The sequence below is a fragment of the Nansenia antarctica genome (genome assembly GCF_963989245.1).
Source record: "Nansenia antarctica genome assembly, chromosome: 1".
Lineage (NCBI taxonomy): Eukaryota > Metazoa > Chordata > Actinopteri > Argentiniformes > Microstomatidae > Nansenia > Nansenia antarctica.
In genome coordinates this window covers 84108121-84126130 of record NC_137674.1, presented here as the reverse complement: position 1 = coordinate 84126130, position 18010 = coordinate 84108121, and the positions used below count along the sequence as shown (strand labels likewise).

At 41.4% G+C, this 18010-nt stretch overlaps 2 protein-coding genes across 2 annotated transcripts; one reads left to right on the top strand and one right to left on the bottom strand.

Moving 5' to 3' along the window:
• Positions 1–158: 158 nt before the first annotated feature.
• tex26 (testis expressed 26) lies at positions 159–5519 on the bottom strand (the record flags this gene model as incomplete). Its single annotated transcript, XM_080526594.1, has 7 exons — positions 159–292; positions 394–555; positions 2791–2967; positions 4001–4145; positions 4596–4746; positions 4864–4954; positions 5507–5519. 7 exons carry the CDS (start codon positions 5517–5519, stop codon positions 159–161), a joined length of 873 nt encoding a protein of 290 aa, XP_080382720.1.
• A 2229-nt stretch (positions 5520–7748) lies between these two features.
• LOC308175979 (high mobility group protein B1-like) lies at positions 7749–14408 on the top strand. The gene is made up of 6 exons (XM_080550561.1): positions 7749–7820; positions 8731–8892; positions 11986–12131; positions 12504–12678; positions 13022–13162; positions 13834–14408. Exons 2-5 carry the CDS (start codon positions 8746–8748, stop codon positions 13145–13147), a joined length of 594 nt encoding a protein of 197 aa, XP_080406687.1. The 5' UTR covers positions 7749–7820; positions 8731–8745; the 3' UTR covers positions 13148–13162; positions 13834–14408.
• The last annotated feature ends 3602 nt before the right edge of the window (positions 14409–18010 follow it).

Here is an 18010-nt window from a genome sequence, read left to right as displayed (position 1 = left end):
ATTATTTCATCAAATTGCTTTATTTTCAGAAATGCAAGTCAAAGCAGTTTGCAACAACACTGCAAAAAACACACAGCTTAAAACATTCACACACACGGTTCTACAGAGATCCTTTTTTGACTGGACTGAGCCTCTGGTATACATGCTTCAGGCGATAATCACGGCCCTGGCCAGCCAGACATCCACTCTGGCTTGGGTAAAACAGGAGGGAAAACAGATTTATTCTTCCCTGTTTTCACCTGGCTCGAAGGGGTTTCTGCTCTGTGCAAAAACGTTTGCACAGCCTCCTTATCTGTAAACAAAACCATATTTCAGTTGACTGACTTCACTTGACTAGACTGTCACTATAAACATACTGTAGAGAGAGTTAGATCATTTAAATTCATAGCTCACCTTTCTCAGGTAAATGTCTACAGAACTGCTGGAGCTTTTGGGGCTGTAGAGTTCTGAGTACAGAAGAGACATCTGTGGTTTTCCCTCCAAAGTGTGTGTCATAGGTGGTCAACTGTGACCGGTTCTCTTGGTTGCGGATGTGATCGTGAACGACAGCTGGAACTGGGAGATAAAACAGAGACATTCACAGACAGCTCTGGTACATTTACATTTCACATTTGGGCATTTAGCAGACGACTTATTCCAAAGCGACTTACAATCGATTTGACTAAGCAAGTGAATCATCAGTTCACCAGTTCGAGCAGGAAGAGTAATCTAGCGCAGGCCAGGGGCCATTGGCAGTCATCGTGATAGAAGAAGAAAGAAAGAAAGATGGTATGGTCTGGTATGGTCTGGTATGGTCTGGTATGGTCTCTTATGAGTCATGGTTAATGCATCCCAAGTTTATATGAATAGGACATGGCCCGTGTAAACACCTTACTCTGATTGGAGTACCCAGAATAAGCCCTTATTCCGGTAATGAGAGGTTGTGGGGTATGCCCAGTGGCGTAGCGGACGGGCCCGCAAGCGACGCACCGTGGGGGGGCCCCAGCCACTAGGGGGCCCCCTAACATTGGTTGCTAGCACCCCCTCTCATTGCTCTCACTTGTTTGTACCTTTTGCTAAGTCAAGCATTTAGAATGTAGAGTGCATATTGCGAAATTTCGCAACGTCAATAATGCATCGGACAGTGTTTCCTCCAGGATTTTTCACATTAGTGGCGGAGTGTTCTTTTTTCGCGCGCGTAGCACGGAAAAATAGAGGGTGGCAACATTAAAAAAATATGTGCCCTGTTTACCCGTACCTCCGCCGTTCTGTTCGTGGTGATTTGGGAGGCAATAGATTATTTTTGCCCCGCGCATATTGCCCTGTAATTAGACCACGCGACCACAGCTCCGTTGTGTCTCTTATTGTCCAAATGTTCCCTGAATTTTAGCTGCATGTTTTTCCAGCATGTAAATCTGTTAATAAAAATTCGACTCCCCTTCTTTCCCCCTGCCAATACTGTGTCGTTTGTGACATTTACCAACGTTTATGCTATCAATAGTTCGAAGCTAGCGTTAGATGCGAGGCTGCTCGGGACCATTATTTGTTTCACAAAATAGCCTGATTTAGTTGACCATGAACATCAGAGACTAGACTACATTACGAATGTTCATTTAAAATACTCTATAGTGAGCACTGGTATAAGAACATGAACCAAAGAACAGCAGTAGTAAATGCAACAACCCAAGGTCGTCGCTGATGATGTTGCATTTTCGATTAGGATACGCTTACGGGATTAAAGCGACGGGCGAAGAGAGAGGGAAGGGATTTCCAGAAATCCAAATGTCCCGCTAAATTCGGACCAATCACAAAACTGTTTTGCAAGCACCGCCGACGAGGTTAATTGCAACATTGTAACATATTGTAACTTACTACATCCTAAATCGGAACGAAATGTAGGTCTGAAAGCGGCCTAAACTAGCTTCAATCAGATTTTTTTCTGTTCTCCGGTCATAAAGTGGACTGAATCAATTAGTGGCGGAGAAAATGTATTCGTGGCGGCCCGCCACGAATAAATGCATATAGAGGAAACACTGTCGGACTCTAAAAAACGCAACAAAAAAAAAAACCTCCGTTGCGAAAGGGCCCCCGCCGCCACCTTGCGGGGGGGCCTCGGGATTTTGCGGTACGCCACTGGGTATGCCCCTAATAACCTGAATACTGAGGCATATAAATACCTTACCTCAGTTAATCCTCATATTGGAAAAAAATTGCTTCCATTTGCCTGTGCCCATTCTCAGTTTTACAATCAATTCTGGGATATGTGTGTGTAGTTTTAATATGTGAGGCGGATTCACAACACTAGTTCTAGCCTGCCTAAATATTATTGTGTGTAAAATGTTCTCTCTTCCGCAATAATGCAAAGGAGAAACAGGTTAATAGGCTGTGAGCCAGCTGCATAATATTTAGGGCAGAATCTCACGGATGGAGGGGCTTAGCCTATTAGATTATGTACAGGAATATTGGCAGGCAGGCGTGGTATGTTAGCCTCATGTAAACAGCAAAAACACAGGCTCCTAACCAAGAAAAAAATTAACTGCACTTATATAGCGCCTTTATCCAAAGGGCTTTACAACGGCTTCTCATTCACACATTCACACACACGGCAAGCTACCAGGAAGGGCGCCGGCCTGCTCACTGGGAGCAATTTGGGGTCCAGTGTCTTGCCCAAGGACACTTTGAGGCCAGCCGGGGCTCGAACCGCCGATCTGCCAACCTTGCGATCATTAGATGGCGGCTCTACCTCCTGCGCCACAGCCGCCCTCAGAGTATTCTGGTTGCGATGTGCGTGTACGGCGAAATGAACCTTACCTATACCCCTGGGGGCCACACCGTGCAGCCTGTTGCAGCCGTAGCGGGACATGTTGCCCTGAAATTCAGATTTCTGCCTCGGCTGGCGGTAATTGTGCCTCATCTCTGTGAGCGTGCAGTAAGGGACTTGTTTCTGGCTCAGAGGTGCAAGGATCGTTTGATGTTTCTTCTGAAACCCTGTAGGGCAGGTCACATCAAACACATCAAAGTAGACCAAAAATATCTGTTTGAGAGGATGTCTTAGGCTAATTCTAAACCGCAGGTTGGACTGTCTAATATTACTGTAGTTGTTGTTGTTGTCCCCCCCACCACGAAGACATCGGGGAGGCGACTGTGGATCTGTCTTTGTCCGTTCGTATGTCACATGACATGTCACACACATTTTCTCTGACCCCCACTAGGTCAATTGGGGGAATGATGCATCTTGGGAGATTCAAGGGGATGCCAATTCAAATGTTATCATTAAAAGTATCATAATAGGGAGCAAGACTAAAGTACACCTCAGACCCCACTTTTTAGACTGGGAATGTGTGAAGCTCATTTGATTCATTATGTCTTCCTTCTTTGCATTTGAAGGCACCGGAAATTGTAGTGTTTATTAGATTCATTTTCTAGAATTTGACAGTATTATTTGAAAACATTCTAATGCTTTGGTTCTCATGTCGGGATCTGATGTAATGATCTGACTTTTCTTTCGAAAAATGTGAATACATTTCCACATTGTTGAAAATCAATGACACATCGCTAGTCAACTAACACAGCTTGTTGTGTGAGCCTGCTAACAATGTAAAGTAGTGTTATAGTTAACTAGGTAGCAGTGGGGATTACTCACTGACTCCATTACGTTGCAGTATTTTGACTTGACTGGTGAGTTTGTGTTGTGATTCTCAACAACATTGAAACGTAGTTCCGTGTTTCAAAAGAAAAGTCTGAACATTTTGATTGGTTGCCGATATGAAGACCAAAGCATTAGAACGTGTCACGAATAGCGTCTGACAAACAAATGAACTGAGACCAATCCATAGTCCCTTCCCTGGTTTCACCGTGGGGGGGAGGCCAATTAGGGGAAGCAGAATTGAATATAATTACAATAAAATCTTAGACCAATTTACTACAGTAAGTCTCCTAAAACAACTTCCACCTTTTCAAAGCAAAATAATGTTGATACCGTTTAGAAATAGAAATAACATGGAGGATGTTGTCTCTCAACCTTGAGGTATGCCCAGGAAGTCTGTCCTGTAGGTAGAGCGGTACTGTGCAGTCAAGGCATTCCGGATCTCCTCCTCACAACAAGGGGATCCGCCATCAGCGGGGCTTTGGTTCAAACCCTTGGGCAGCCTCCACACCATGAAACACTGAGGAGGCACCAGATCAGACACAGCAGGTTAGGCCTTTCACTTTACACTGGTGAAGAGTTAGGCCACGTTCAATGTTTCATTCAATGTAAAGCACCCTGTTTGTAAAAAAAAAAGATGCCTACTCGGAAAGGGAAATTACTGAATATCATTAGCCTCATAGCATAACTGCCTAAGTCATGCTTCACTTGTGGTCAGCCGAGCCATCTTTGTATGTAGTGTCAAAAATGCCTATGTCAAAGAGATGACTTGGGCAGATAGTGATTCTGGAATGTAGCAAGCATTCTGATAGGCTGATGGCATAGAGGCAATAATGCACAGTGAATCAGCAGTGTTAGGAGAGTAGAGTTAGGCAGATATCTCAATTTGCCCAAAATATGACTTAGGCAATTATGCTATGAGGCTAACGACATGTTTCTAATAGTTCAGCTAGTTATACTATAGGCCTACTTGGCTTGGGTGTGGGTTATTCCTCCTGTTTCCTGAGGCTGATCCCGAGCGAATGCAGTCAGGTTTGGAACAGAAATCTTCACTGTATGCCGTTGAGCCCACAGGTCCAGCTAAGGCACAGGGGTTTCTATAGGCTTTCCACGATGTTGGACTTAGCAGAATGACACAAAACATACAATGAAACATGGATGCTAATCAAGGCATAGTAGTACAATTAAAATTCAAGTCACTGAATCGTTTCAATTAAGCCTTCATCCAAAAAACATACCGTAAAACTGGTAGGCCTGTTGATGAGTTGGGCCGGTAAATAAAATCCCTTTTCTGGGACGTTTCATAAGGGTCCCACCACTGCTTCTCATCTTCAGGATGAAATGTAAAGTTTAAATAGGCTTAGTTCTGGTAATGTAACTGTTCATAAATATACAAGCGCTAACTCCAACTGCCTGCACATTACAGCCTATACTTGTTCATGTCATGACTCTATAAGTTAATGTGATTAACCCACTCTTTAACCTTTGCACTACTGATGTTTACATTACTACCTTTGCTGTATATTGCACATTGCACATGTCTCCTGATATAGCTTCTGCACATTAGATATTGTACATAAACTACCTCATATAGCTCATAACTGTATATAGCCCATAACTGTACATAGCTCATAACTGTATAAAGCCCATAACTGTATATAGCCCATAACTGTATATAGCCCATAACTGTAGTATAGCTCATAACTGTATATACCTCTAACTAAAGGCTACTGATGTTTACAATACTACCTCTGCACATACTGCATTACTTCTGGTTGGATGCTAAACTGCATACAACTTCGTTGTATTGTACTTGTACTCTGCGATGACAATAAAGTTCAATCTAATCTAATCTAAATGGATGGGTAGGCGTATACTCACCCACGGCTGCCATAGCTGTTTTAACTCGCGGTAGTGGGTTTTTAAAAATAATAAATCAAAAATGATACTAGTTGATTATTGATCTCCTCGCCTGGGGAAAACGAAGTTGCCTAATGTACACATGTCCTCTTCTCCGACTCTTGTGAGATGTTGGTCAGCAACGTTAGGTTGTCGGTCCCGTGTTGCTGATCTCAAGCGGATGTCGTTTAAAAACAGTCGTCCTGAATTATTAAGCCCAAACAATAATTAAGCCATTATGTTCATTTGCTGCTGTGCTGCAGAATTCTCCGTGAGTTTCTATTGTGACCAAAGTGGGAAAAGGGTTCCCGTCGTTTGCTCGGGTTGATTGTGACACTGTTGTTATAGGAGACGCGCAACAATTGTATCTGCTCGGCAACTTAATGATTGACTGACTTTGCAGGGGGTTTTACGCATGAAAGATTCAGCATCTCGTCGTGTGTTGTTTGTTGTCAATTGTGTCTGTATAATGTAGCCTAACAAGAGGAGTATTGAGCAAATAAAACGCCCACATTCAACTTGTTTAAGCATTTAGAAATAGTAAATATGGATAAAGGAACCACACATGATTGAATGAATGAAAGATGGAAACAAGGATGAAAGACTGGATTACTGTATTGCATTATATGGACTGTGTACACATATTTTTCCGAAGCTAAATTAGATTTCTACTCAGCAACACTTTTAGAATAGGTATCAAGTGATTACTGAACACATTCAGGTTTGAGAGACGGGACAGTGGATGCGTGGATGCGCATGTTGTGGACGAGCATGTTGTAACGCAAGGCAAGTTTATGTGTAGCACATTTTCATACACACATAGAAGCAATTGTGCTTTACAAGTGCTTTACATAAAATATATATGAAAAGGAAAGAGCATAGACAATAAAAATATTTAAAAGGGTTTATTTATATATAACAATACTTCAGAAATCACATGTTTTTATACAGAGTGCAAATTATTAGCAGCAATTAAAGGCAGAGGTTACTAGACAGCAGGGGTGAACATAAAAGTATTTAGCCTATCTTTAAAAGAACATAAAAATGGCACTTCATATCAAAAAGGTTGCCTACCCCTGGTCGAACCTACAGCAGAGCGCTGGTGACACACCCACACATTTCGACACGCCCACTCCTTTGATCACGCCCCCTACTCCGGGATGCAGACCGGAGTTGCTTAATGGTTGATTACCCTGTGCAGTGGAGCGCTATGCTATATACTCAATGCTATTGTAGTGCTATTGTAGTGGTGTCATTTCTGGGATTATAGATTTTTAAAAGATGATCAATCATTCAACACCACTAATCAGGACCTCAAATATAGGTGTCCAATCAGATGCACCATATAGTTGGCGGCAGCCAATGGGAGCAATACTTTACAACGACATTGAGCGTCCATAGCCGGTAGGGTCATGTGTTTCGTGAGCTCTAATGACCAACAACTTCCAACATTAAGACTTCCGGTTTCGTTTTTGCGCATCCAAAATAAAAGCGCGAGTTAAGATAGAAAGTGATGGGATCACAATATGTTTTCCTATTTCTACTGAAATAAGGACAAATTACTGAACATAAAGTCAAACATTTCAATCATTACAATTTATATATTGGTGTAATAACATGTCATTTGTTTCACATGCCTATTGCATTTGTATAAACTGGACTTTAAAGAAATATGTGTTGATTATTTAAACTCAACTGTGGTACCAGTCTACTCAACAGTTCTAGGATGTAAGTCAGATCAGTTTGAGTCTACATGGTGTCTTACCAAATGTTGCTATCATTTTATGGTAGGCCTGCGACTGATACGAGTTGAAATAATAAAAAAAATATTTCTGTACACTCCAGTATATAGAAATACATAGAATACTACATTTCGTTGTATGGTATGTGTAGTCTGCGATGACAATAAAGTAACTAAAGAATCTAATCTAATAATATTATTCGAATAATGCCAAATGGAATTTAACTTGAGGGCTTTTATTATGAAGGAATAATTCACAGTCACCGGAATCAGGTGGGCGGAGTTCCACCATTAGAGCTCAAGGAACACAGATCAAGGCTGCGTTCGTAAATCCGCTCTTAGAGCGCCCGGACGCACACTGGGCCCGACGTCACAAAGGCACCGAGTAATTTGATTGGCCGAGAGGCATTCCATGAGTGCCGATCAGGTTTCCAGAGCGTGTTTACGAACGCAACGTGAGGTCTCCCTCTCAGCAGAAAGACCGCGAGCTGGGCTCTTCTCCTCCCATTGTCTGAGACATAACACAGCTAGCCGTTTAGCCCAGCAATACTTAGGGTAAGTATTTACCCTATCTACACCAAAAGTAGCCTATTTAAGTTCATAACGAGTAGTTGTGAATACGAGGCATTTTGGAACATGTATTTATAAGTAAATGAGTCTAAGTTTGTGTATTTTGTTAGATATCTTATCTCTTTTGTACTGGATGTGTTGTCCTGGTAACAAAGACATCTGCTAGCTACGTCGCATTCAATATGATATAAATATATATATATATAATATTATATCATTTTGCTAAACGCCGTGGGCTTTTCCACATAATTGATTAATATACACCTCCTAGTTAACCTAGCCTAGCCCTAGATGTTGTTTTAACGTCAGCTAGCTAACTGATATCTGGGGGGTATTCTATCAACGTCGAAAAAAACAGGCTTGTTTTGGATAAATCTCGCGAGGCCTATCAAAATAAGCCTGGATCTTTGTAAAAGTCTCGCGAGACATGTCCAAATAAGCCTGGATTTTCCTTTAGTGACGTTGATGGAATACCCCACAGCTGTTTCAGGCTCAGCCTTATGAACCATCTTCCTTAGCCACTGAACTAGCCGGGCAGTTTGGTTTTATTCATGGTAGTAGGTCCTACTAGTGTTACAGTGTTACATATAATTTAGTACATTTCATTTCTGTCAGCAGATGTCCTGACATGGTGCAGTGAGGCAGGTCTGTGTTAGCTACCTAGCTAGCTAGCAGTGATTTTGTGACAACAAAAGGAGGATCATGGGGGAACTTAGAGCTGGCTGTCTGCCAGTACTGCACACCACCCCGCCCCCCCCATCCACCCTCCTCCATTATATCCACCACCCCTAGCCCCCTAACCCTAACCCCTCCTATTATTACCACAATTCAAAAGTTTGAGAGATTGCTAATTCTCACACTGCATCCCCCCCTCCTCCCTCTTCTCCCCCCCCAGACAAATTAACCCAAGATGGTTAAGGACCCGAGAAAGCCGCGGGGCAGGATGTCCTCCTATGCCTACTTTGTGCAGACCAGCCGCGAAGAGCACAAGAAGAAACACCCGGAAGCTAGCGTCAACTTTGCCGAGTTCTCCAAGAAATGCTCAGAAGGATGGAAGGTAGCCACAGACATCTGTTTAAATAGACTCTTTTTGCTACAAAGTGACGTCAACGTCACATTAAAAGGCTGCTCTACATTTGTGCCAGTCGAGATTATTCTCACTGCGATATGCAGTGTTACACACTCTAGTAGTTTTTTTTTTATCTGGCTCAAAATAAGGCTTAGGTGGTAGAGAAGCTGGGAATTTGTGCGCTCCCGCAAACCTGGTGCATGTTCTTATATAACGATTATATCGTTGTGCTGACGTTACTGAGATGTGTACAAAAGTTACTCTATTTTTCATGTTTTTTTTATTGGTTTTGACAATGAACGTTATTTTATGACATTTGTAATGATGCAGTATTACGAGCCCTAATTAGCCAGGCTATTTAAATGGGTAAAAATTGCATTTATTGGGGGGGAACAAATGGGGGTAATGTACGGAGACTCTTAGGGGAAACGTTGATGGGAGATTAATTTATCTCCTCATAGTAACTCAGGACTTATTGCATTCTCTCAAAAAAAGTTGTTTGGTGGTGTGGGATTTTTTTCCCCCCTTCCCTCAGTTACTGTGAAGGAAACAAATAAAACTGCACGAGTCTCCCATCAAAATTAGTTTACCCTACTGTTACCGGCCCGGCCGTGTGCGTGGGTGAAGAGTAGGCCTATGGGTCATGCCACAGGTGTTGAGTGATGACAGTCAGTGTGAAAGTGTCCAGGTAAGCTCAGGGTTACAGCATAACAGTGTTATGAGGCTGGGAATTGTGTTCGCTGCTGCGGAGGAAAATAAAGATCCTGTTTGTGAATGTCACCACAAAGTCTCGCTAGCATCCTTCATCAGCTACTACGGTTGGGGGCCAACAAGCTGGAAAGGTAACATTATGTTACCGTAAGCTAGTTAACTAGTCATGCATTGTCACTGTCCCAAGTCCCTGGTGCTGAAAACAACACCTGGTAAACTAGCTGAAAGCTTAAACCTTCATAATTAATACACTTTGCTCATCATAAACCCTGCTCCAACTCTTTGCAATTTTTGTTTTAAGATTTAGTAAGCCAATCGACCTCATGTATTTCCAATTTAAGCAAATCCTGAAGGCAGCAAGTCTGAACTAGGGATGGGTTAAAATGACCAATTATTTGATTATTCGTTCCCAAGGGTCAAAGCTGATTATTTTTATTTTTTACATTTGGATCGTTAATCCCCCCCCCATTCAAATAAACATGAATTAACAGACGGAACTAATGTTGGTTCTGTAGCATTCTTATTTTTTATTTTTTTTATTTGTATGAATATTTGTATTAATCATGCACAGAATTTAACACGATTTATACAATACACAAGCATAAATATTAATACATATGCATGCAACACAAACAAACAAACACCAGGTCCAGGTTCAGTAACGTGGATCGGGGAGAGAGTCTGATGTCATTGACGCGAGGAGCACTTTTATATGCCTGTCCCAAGGTAAGAAAGGCTATCTTCACTTTCCGTTCCACAAACCCGCACCTGCTTTGTCAAAATGTTGTTCGGCTACTTAAGTAATTTCATTGTTGTCCTCCTTTACTATAAAGTTATTTTCGTCCCCGCATGTGGCCTACAAATGCTATTTATTTGTTAGCACTAGCGCCTGTCTTTTAGGTAGGCTTTTTCATGTTTTGGTGAGCAGGATTTGGGGTTTTGTTTTGGTTTTGATGACCAGTAGGCCTTTGCAGTTTTGCAATTTATCATTATTATTAACTTTGTCAAAGAATATAGCGCTTGATTGTGTTCTGTTGTTTTAATCTTTATCTATGGCATTTTATTAGCGATATTAGCAATCGGCCTATGCTTAATATGGGTGTCTTTTTATATTTTTTTCTGATCTGCATTAGGTTAGCCTAATTTAAGTATTTCTAAGAATAAATTCATGAGGATTAATACCAGAATAAATTCGATTTTTCACTGTTAATGTTTTAATTTTTTTGCGTTTATGATATTAAGTGATTTCTTGCCGATGATCCATGGCTTTCTTTGTGAATGTCAACACACATTAAAAAATCTATTATTCGTTCATACCACCCACTGATTATTCGACTATGAACATGTTTAGTTCTGCACATCCCTAGTCTGAACGATAATTTCCGCCCGACCGGAAACTAATTTACATGGGTAGGAAAATGCGAAAGGTCTTATTAATAATTAATATGCCATTAATTAGGGATGCACCGATACCAGTACTCATACCCGATACTGTGCTCATGTACTCGTTAAACTACTCCGATACGTACGCTCCCGTTACCACTTTACGGTAACCTCTCGTAGCAGGTAGGCAGAGGAGGAGGAGCAAGTTTAAAATATATATATTTTTCATATTACGAAAGTTTAAGTGTTGAAGAAGAGCCCACTCAATATAACAAATAACTGTTTTAGGATCACTAAAATACTTATAATTTGTCGGCGAATTCAGCTTGTTTTTTGATTCACTGTATTGTTTGCCTTACTGCTTTGTACTCGTGTGAGTGTTGCGTGACACATGGCTTGTAAACAAACGTATGTTTTAGGACGTCTTCAAAAGCAAGGACTGTGTGATCATCTCGTTATGTGTTTTTAGCATGTTGTTAGCGTGTTGTGGTGTGCTAAACATGCAGTTAGATGTTACATAGTGATGTTTTTGTTAGCTACTAGCTAGCTACTAACGTGATGGTAGCAAACGTGTCTGTTTTGATTAAGAGCGATTTTCTCTGGTATTTTGTTTGAAGAAACAAACATTGAAATAAGCATATCTTATCTATTTTCAGATTTCAATGTATGACACATAATTTTAAAGCTTATCTTACTTACTTTCATAATCTGTAAAAACACTTTGACCATGTCACATATTTAATTTGTTACAATCAGGAAGTGAGAAACAGCTGATGAAAAATAAAACACGTTTTCAATGTAAAAATGTGGTCTGAAAAGTGGTATCGGTGCATCCCTACCTTTTAACAGTGTGATGTCATGTTCCTTGTATACTTTAATAACTCGTGTCTGTAATGTGTCACAATGGGCAGCTGAACATTCTGGCTGAACATTCTGGAACATTCTTCATAATATTCATATGTATCTATTTTCTCTATTTCTTTCCAGAGCATTACCGCAAAAGAGAAGGGCAAGTTTGAGGACATGGCAAAGCTAGACAAGGTCCGCTATGAGAGGGAGATGACACACTATATCCCACCCAAGGGCCAGAAGATGAAGAGATTTAAGGACCCCAACGCACCCAAGAGACCGCCGTACGTACCACCGCCCCTCTTCTTTACCTGTGATGATGTTCTAGCGTCGTTATCTAGCCGCATCTCACGGTCTTAGTTCGTCATTTACTGGTGGAGATGGCTAGCGTCGTTAGCTGGCGTATATTCCCACAGCCCAATGTTCCCTCATTTTTAAGTAATGTAACTAACCATAAACCCTAATTTCGTGAAAATCTGTAATTGTGCATTTGGTATTTTTAAACAAGTTGCAATAGCGCCACCTATGAAATATTAGAAATGTGGGACCATTGGGCTGTGGGACCACTGGGCTGTGGGAACATAGGGATGACCCCATAGTAGTAAAAACATAATTGGTAACTGGCTAATTATTATATTTGTTTTCCTGCGTCCTAGGTCTGCGTTCTTCATCTTCTGCGCTGACTTCCGTCAGAAGGTGAAGAGTGAGCACCCTGGGCTGTCCATTGGGAACACCGCCAAGAAGCTGGGAGAGATGTGGAACAGCTCAGCTGCTGAGGAGAAACAGCCGTATGAGAAGAAAGCAGCGATCCTGAAGGAGAAATACGACAAGGTGACTTTTTGTTTGTTTGTTTGAAGTTTCTTTATTCAATATTCTTTTTGCAGTTTGTGAAACTGAAATACAAGAATATTTACAGTCAAATCAACATCAGTGAAATAAAATAACACATAAATAAAACACAATTTGGGATAAAAACAGTGATAATAACTTAGACTGTGTTGATAAATCAAGATTCACTATGGCGGTGGTGGGTAAGGCTAAATCCGTCCATCAGATCTGTACTCGTACAGCATAACATTTGATTTCTTCTCTAAGCACTTTTGTCTTTACATCTAACATGGTTTCATACTGGTTCTATACTTAGTTTTAAAACTATGGTTTTTGTATTTCAAAGGATATCATCGCCTACCGTACAAAGGGTAAAATGGACACAGGCCCGGTGGCTGCTGCTGCAGAGGAAGACGATGATGATGAGGATGAAGATGACGACGATGAGGAAGATGATGAGGATGATGAGTAGAATGCTTCCAGAGGGGTACACTACGAAGCGAGCTAACTACTTTGCCTGATATTGGCTTCAACTAGTGATGTCACAAAGGTGGCTCACCCTTTAGCCACGTACATTACTATAGCAACGCACCCTGAAGCTCCAACCTGCTCCAGGGCAGAACAACAACCAGTATTATTATGAATTTGTGCCCAAAATGAACCCCATCATGCAAATAGTTTCATTAAAAACCATGTCAGAGGATTATTGCACAAAGGACCAACCCTATCCCTCAAAATAATATTTGCTGAAGTAATTTTTCAGTTTTTTTCATACATTGAAATCCGAAAAAAAGTTGATAGTCTATCAAGAAGATATACGTATTTGAATGTTGGGTCTGCATTGAAATCAGTGTTTGATTCGCTGAACGTGGCTTGTCAACTAAAGCCCTATTCGCACGGGACTAGTATTACGTGATGACGTCCGTAATTTGTAATAATTCCGGATGCCGTCTGTTCTTTATCCCGTGCGAATCGGCCATGTCCGTAAAGATCTGAGTAAAAAATATCCACCGCAAATTACCAACCCTATTTCGCTGATTCTGGAGGTCCTGGGGTAATAGTAGTCCAGCGCGAATCAGCATGTCTCCGACCCCTTTTTTTCTTTTTGCTGTGTGTATGAGAACTAACCGATGACTGTTGTGCTTGTTTTCCATGAAGCGGACGTTACCCAGAGCCGTGACATCATATCCAGGGGAATGTCCGTCTGCCCTGACTTACAGCAGGTGCTGAACCTGAATTTGACCACCACAACTCAACAAGCTCCCTAAACGTTTGATCATCCTGAAAAGTATAGCTTGATTTGTCGTATACCCTTCAATTGTATACTGAATTCTTGTTATGCCATTAAATAAATCCACACAATTTCACATCTTTAAACAACGAGACCAGACTGAACTTAGAACACGTTGCGCTGTGTATATTTAATGTTTAAGATGTAAAGTGTTATTCTCTTTTTTTTGTAATGTTAACACTACATATCTTATTTTTACTTTTTTAGTGGTAGTTTTTTATCCCCTGCCCTTTTGTGTAACTCGGAGGGATTATAAACCAGTATGAAAGTAATTAGTTATCTTAGGTGTTCAACTCATGGATCACATTTCTGGGTTGGTTAGTGTGTTCTTCTTCCTGTATTTGTTTAAAATTCTAAAGGATAATTGTTCATATGTGTCGTCACAATGTCTTTTTATTGTTCTTTGAATACCACTCCTTATAACACGTAGCTGTCGACAAGGTTCAAGGATGTCTTAAATAAACTTATTTTTTTTATAAAAAAAAAACATTTGTCTCTTATTTGCCATGGAATTTCTGCTCAGATTGAGGGGTTTATCAGTTAATTAACTGCTCATTATTTGACTACGTAGTTAATAGCATAAATTAGTACATGATCCCAACATTGCAAAAGCTAGTGTTTAAATCAATAGATAATAGTGGAGAATTGGTGGTCCAGTGGTCTAGCACCACAGTCTACAGTGCACACATTATGCCCATGTCGGCATGGGTGTGAGTCGGACCCATGCCCTGCTGACATGCCCTCTCACCCTTCTCCTTACTTTCCTCTCTGTCTTCGCTATATCTGTCCAATAAAATGAAAAAATAGTAGTGGAGAATTGGCCGAGTTCATGCAGGTATATCAGCCCAGGTGAAGCTGTAAAGTCTGGCCGAGGGCTTGAGGAGGGATGAGGAGCTGGGGGAATGGTCTGAAACAGTATTGATTCTGTTTATTTCATTACGTGAAAGGAGTACAAACACCATACTTTTCTGAACAAGACAGATAATAATAATAAAAACAAGCTTTATTTGTATAGCACTTTTCCTGCAAACGTTGCAGCTCAAAGTGCTTTAATCATTATATAATCATAACTTAATGATTTAGTCATTAAAATGCAATATTAAACAGATGGGTTTTTAGTCTTGACTTGAAGATATTTTCTGAGGTTGTATCCCTAATAACTGGCAGTGCATTCCACAATCTGGGTGCATAAAATGAGAATACAGCGACAGCCTCACCAAATCTCTTCTTTTGTACATGGTACGTGGTACACAGAAAGCCAGCGTCTCGCTGCAGCTCAAGCAAGCTCAAGGTGAATTGTCCAGTAGATGGAGCCAGGTGCTAGCCAAGCTAAGAAGTCACCCTAGCACCATCTGCCTTCATTGAAGTATGCATCAAACAAGGACAGGTTTATTTACTGCAACAGCATTTGACAAGGTAGACCCATCCTACCCACATTTGCAAATAAGGCCAATTGCTCAGAGGTGCATTTTTTTCTATCCTGCTTGCTCTTTAGCTGAGCTGTGCTAGGGGTCTTTTGTGTTCTCTGGCTCCCTGTAACTGGAGAATATCTGGCCACACTGAAAGGGGGATCACATATCTCTATGAATCTCTTTTTTTAGTGGATGTGCCCTTTTCCCCATTCTAAAGACAGATCTTATTTTGAACAATTATGGTATTTTGATGCCCTGTTTGTTGTCCAACTTAGTGTACAGTTAGTTACTATTGCTGCATTAATGCAGAGTGATGAAGTGAGTCATTTGTGATGACCTAACACAAAGAAAGCAGCATTGGATTCTCTGGATGCCAAGACCTGCGTATGTCCATGGTGAGGACCAAACAGTCTCTTAGTAGTCAGCTCAGGTAATTGAACACTGTTTTGTTTTGTTGCTTTCTAATCTATTTTGATAAACAAATAATAATAATAATACATTAGACTTATATAGCGCTTTTCTAGACACTCAAAGACGCTTTACAAACTGAAAAGATCGAGTAGTGATAATAAAGAAGAAACAAAAAGGAAATAAATGAAAGAAAGTATAGGGGCCTAATTAAGGTAGTGCTGGGGACACATGGGAAGGAGAGGGGGAGAGGGTTAACTGGTGAAGGCAAGGTTGAAGAGGTGGATTTTGAGGGCCTGTTAGAATGTTAAACAAACAAACATACATATAGTGCGGCAGCTTAGCAAAATGATGGGGACGCGCCGGACAAAAGCACCACATTTTTTCCATGTGCTCTACATCACCATAGCTTTCAATTTTTGGTGGGAGCCACTTCATCAAGATGGCCGATGGCGGCCATCTTGGATTTCCAAGGTGGCCGCCATGTAAAATCTATAAGTGCAAATATCTCGGCTTCCAAGCCACATAGAAGGTCAATCTTGGTGTCAAAATATACATTTTCTGGGTCAAGGAATGCATTAAAGCTATTGAGAATATCACTAGATGATTATTTGTGCCGAGATCAAATAAATATGTTCATTCTGGCAATGTATCCATAATTTTCAACTCGGTTCCTAAGCAGCTGGACATATATTAATATGTATGTTTTCAATGGCATGTATATTGAAAAATGGACAACATGCATTAATTGAATTGAACTTTATGTGCTTCACTTTTTAGGGTTAGGGTTAGGGTTAGTTCAAATTATCGGTCACATTTACAACTGCAAAGCTCTGTGCATTTCCAGTGTGCTTTCTTGCATGAGCACTTTGCACCACAGCCACTTGCGCTTTTACAGCCACATTTGACCAGTTCAGTGCAGGCTTTCGAAGCCATTGGTAGAATGCTCCACACAGGAAGCCAGACCTGGCTGTCTCTATCCAATGTCCATCCACATCCTTCTGGACTGGGTGTCGGCTGCTGAGCCAGTTCAGATGTTGCCCAGATCCCAGACTGGTAGGCAACTCGCTTCAAGTGCTGCAGAAGGGAATCTTGTGTTGGTGGAATGTGTTCCATGGTTCTGTTCTTCTGGCAGAACAACTCTCTCTGTGCTTCATTAATAGATTCCACATCACTCGTCTTGTCGTAAAGGACGATTGTGTAGCGCTCCAGAAGTTGAAATTGCTGGGCATCTATGGTCACGGGAGTGTGCGGATTCACTGCCATGTAGTTGAAGGCCTGGGTGACCTCGGGGTAGGACTTCCAAGCCTCCCATGCTGACTTCTTCCCCTTCCCACAGAATGCTGAGGTTGTGTCACAGCCTGTGAAACAGTGGAAGACTGGAAGTGCTGTGGACTTACCTTTGCCCAGAGTATGGCAGATGTTATTGATATGAAGATATCTGTAGTTCTTGCCAGTGCCAAAAGCGACCCAGATGTCTGCAGCTGGATACTTGGTGAGCAGGGCATGGAACTTGCCGATGAGGATAACGACAACATCTGTATCCACAGTGCGTACCAAGCAGGTAGAAGAGCGATGCTCCAGGGCATCAAGCAGATGAATCAGTATCCTGGTGTCGGCCTCTTCATGGTTACATGGCAGTATGAAGTGGCTGGTGTCTGTGCCGACCACTCTGGTGCCAGATGTAATGAAGACCTGCTTACCATCTGGCCAGGCAATGGATGCAATCTTCCTGGAGAGGAAGGTGAAGAGTTCCTGCTTGTTCATAGGGTCACGCAGGAAATCTGGCCAATTCCCTGGCAGCTTGTTCTGACCAGCCACCTTCCGTCGTATCCCTTTGCCTTGCTTCTCCCTTGTTGACTCTTTTATGCTGCTGGTGATGTAAGTATCCCAGACCACATCAACTCTTGCAGAGGTCTCCAAGTGCTTCATGATGTGGGGAACAAAGACACAACTGGCATATTCGTCGAATGTGGTAATGTTGGTGGTGGACAGGAAGTGCACAACAGCAGCACCGTCGAGTACTTTGACATCAAAAGTCCCTGGAGGTAAAAAAGAAAGTTAGTTAAAAAACGAAAAACAAACTTTAAATAAGGACTCTCTACAGACCTTGAAGAGAATGATATGCACTTTTGTCTGATTATTACTGATATTACTTAATGCCACTGACTGATTACAACTTGTTTGTAAAAAAAATAAGTACCTGGAGGTTCCTGTTGTGTCT

Bases quoted from the DNA above. Each gene is read 5' to 3' on its own strand.
- LOC308175979 (XM_080550561.1), top strand. From the start codon at position 8,746: ATGGTTAAGGACCCGAGAAAGCCGCGGGGCAGGATGTCCTCCTATGCC. The intron at 8,893-11,985 runs GTAGCCACAGAC...ATTTCTTTCCAG, and splicing joins AATGCTCAGAAGGATGGAAG to AGCATTACCGCAAAAGAGAA. The intron at 12,679-13,021 runs GTGACTTTTTGT...TGTATTTCAAAG, and splicing joins TGAAGGAGAAATACGACAAG to GATATCATCGCCTACCGTAC.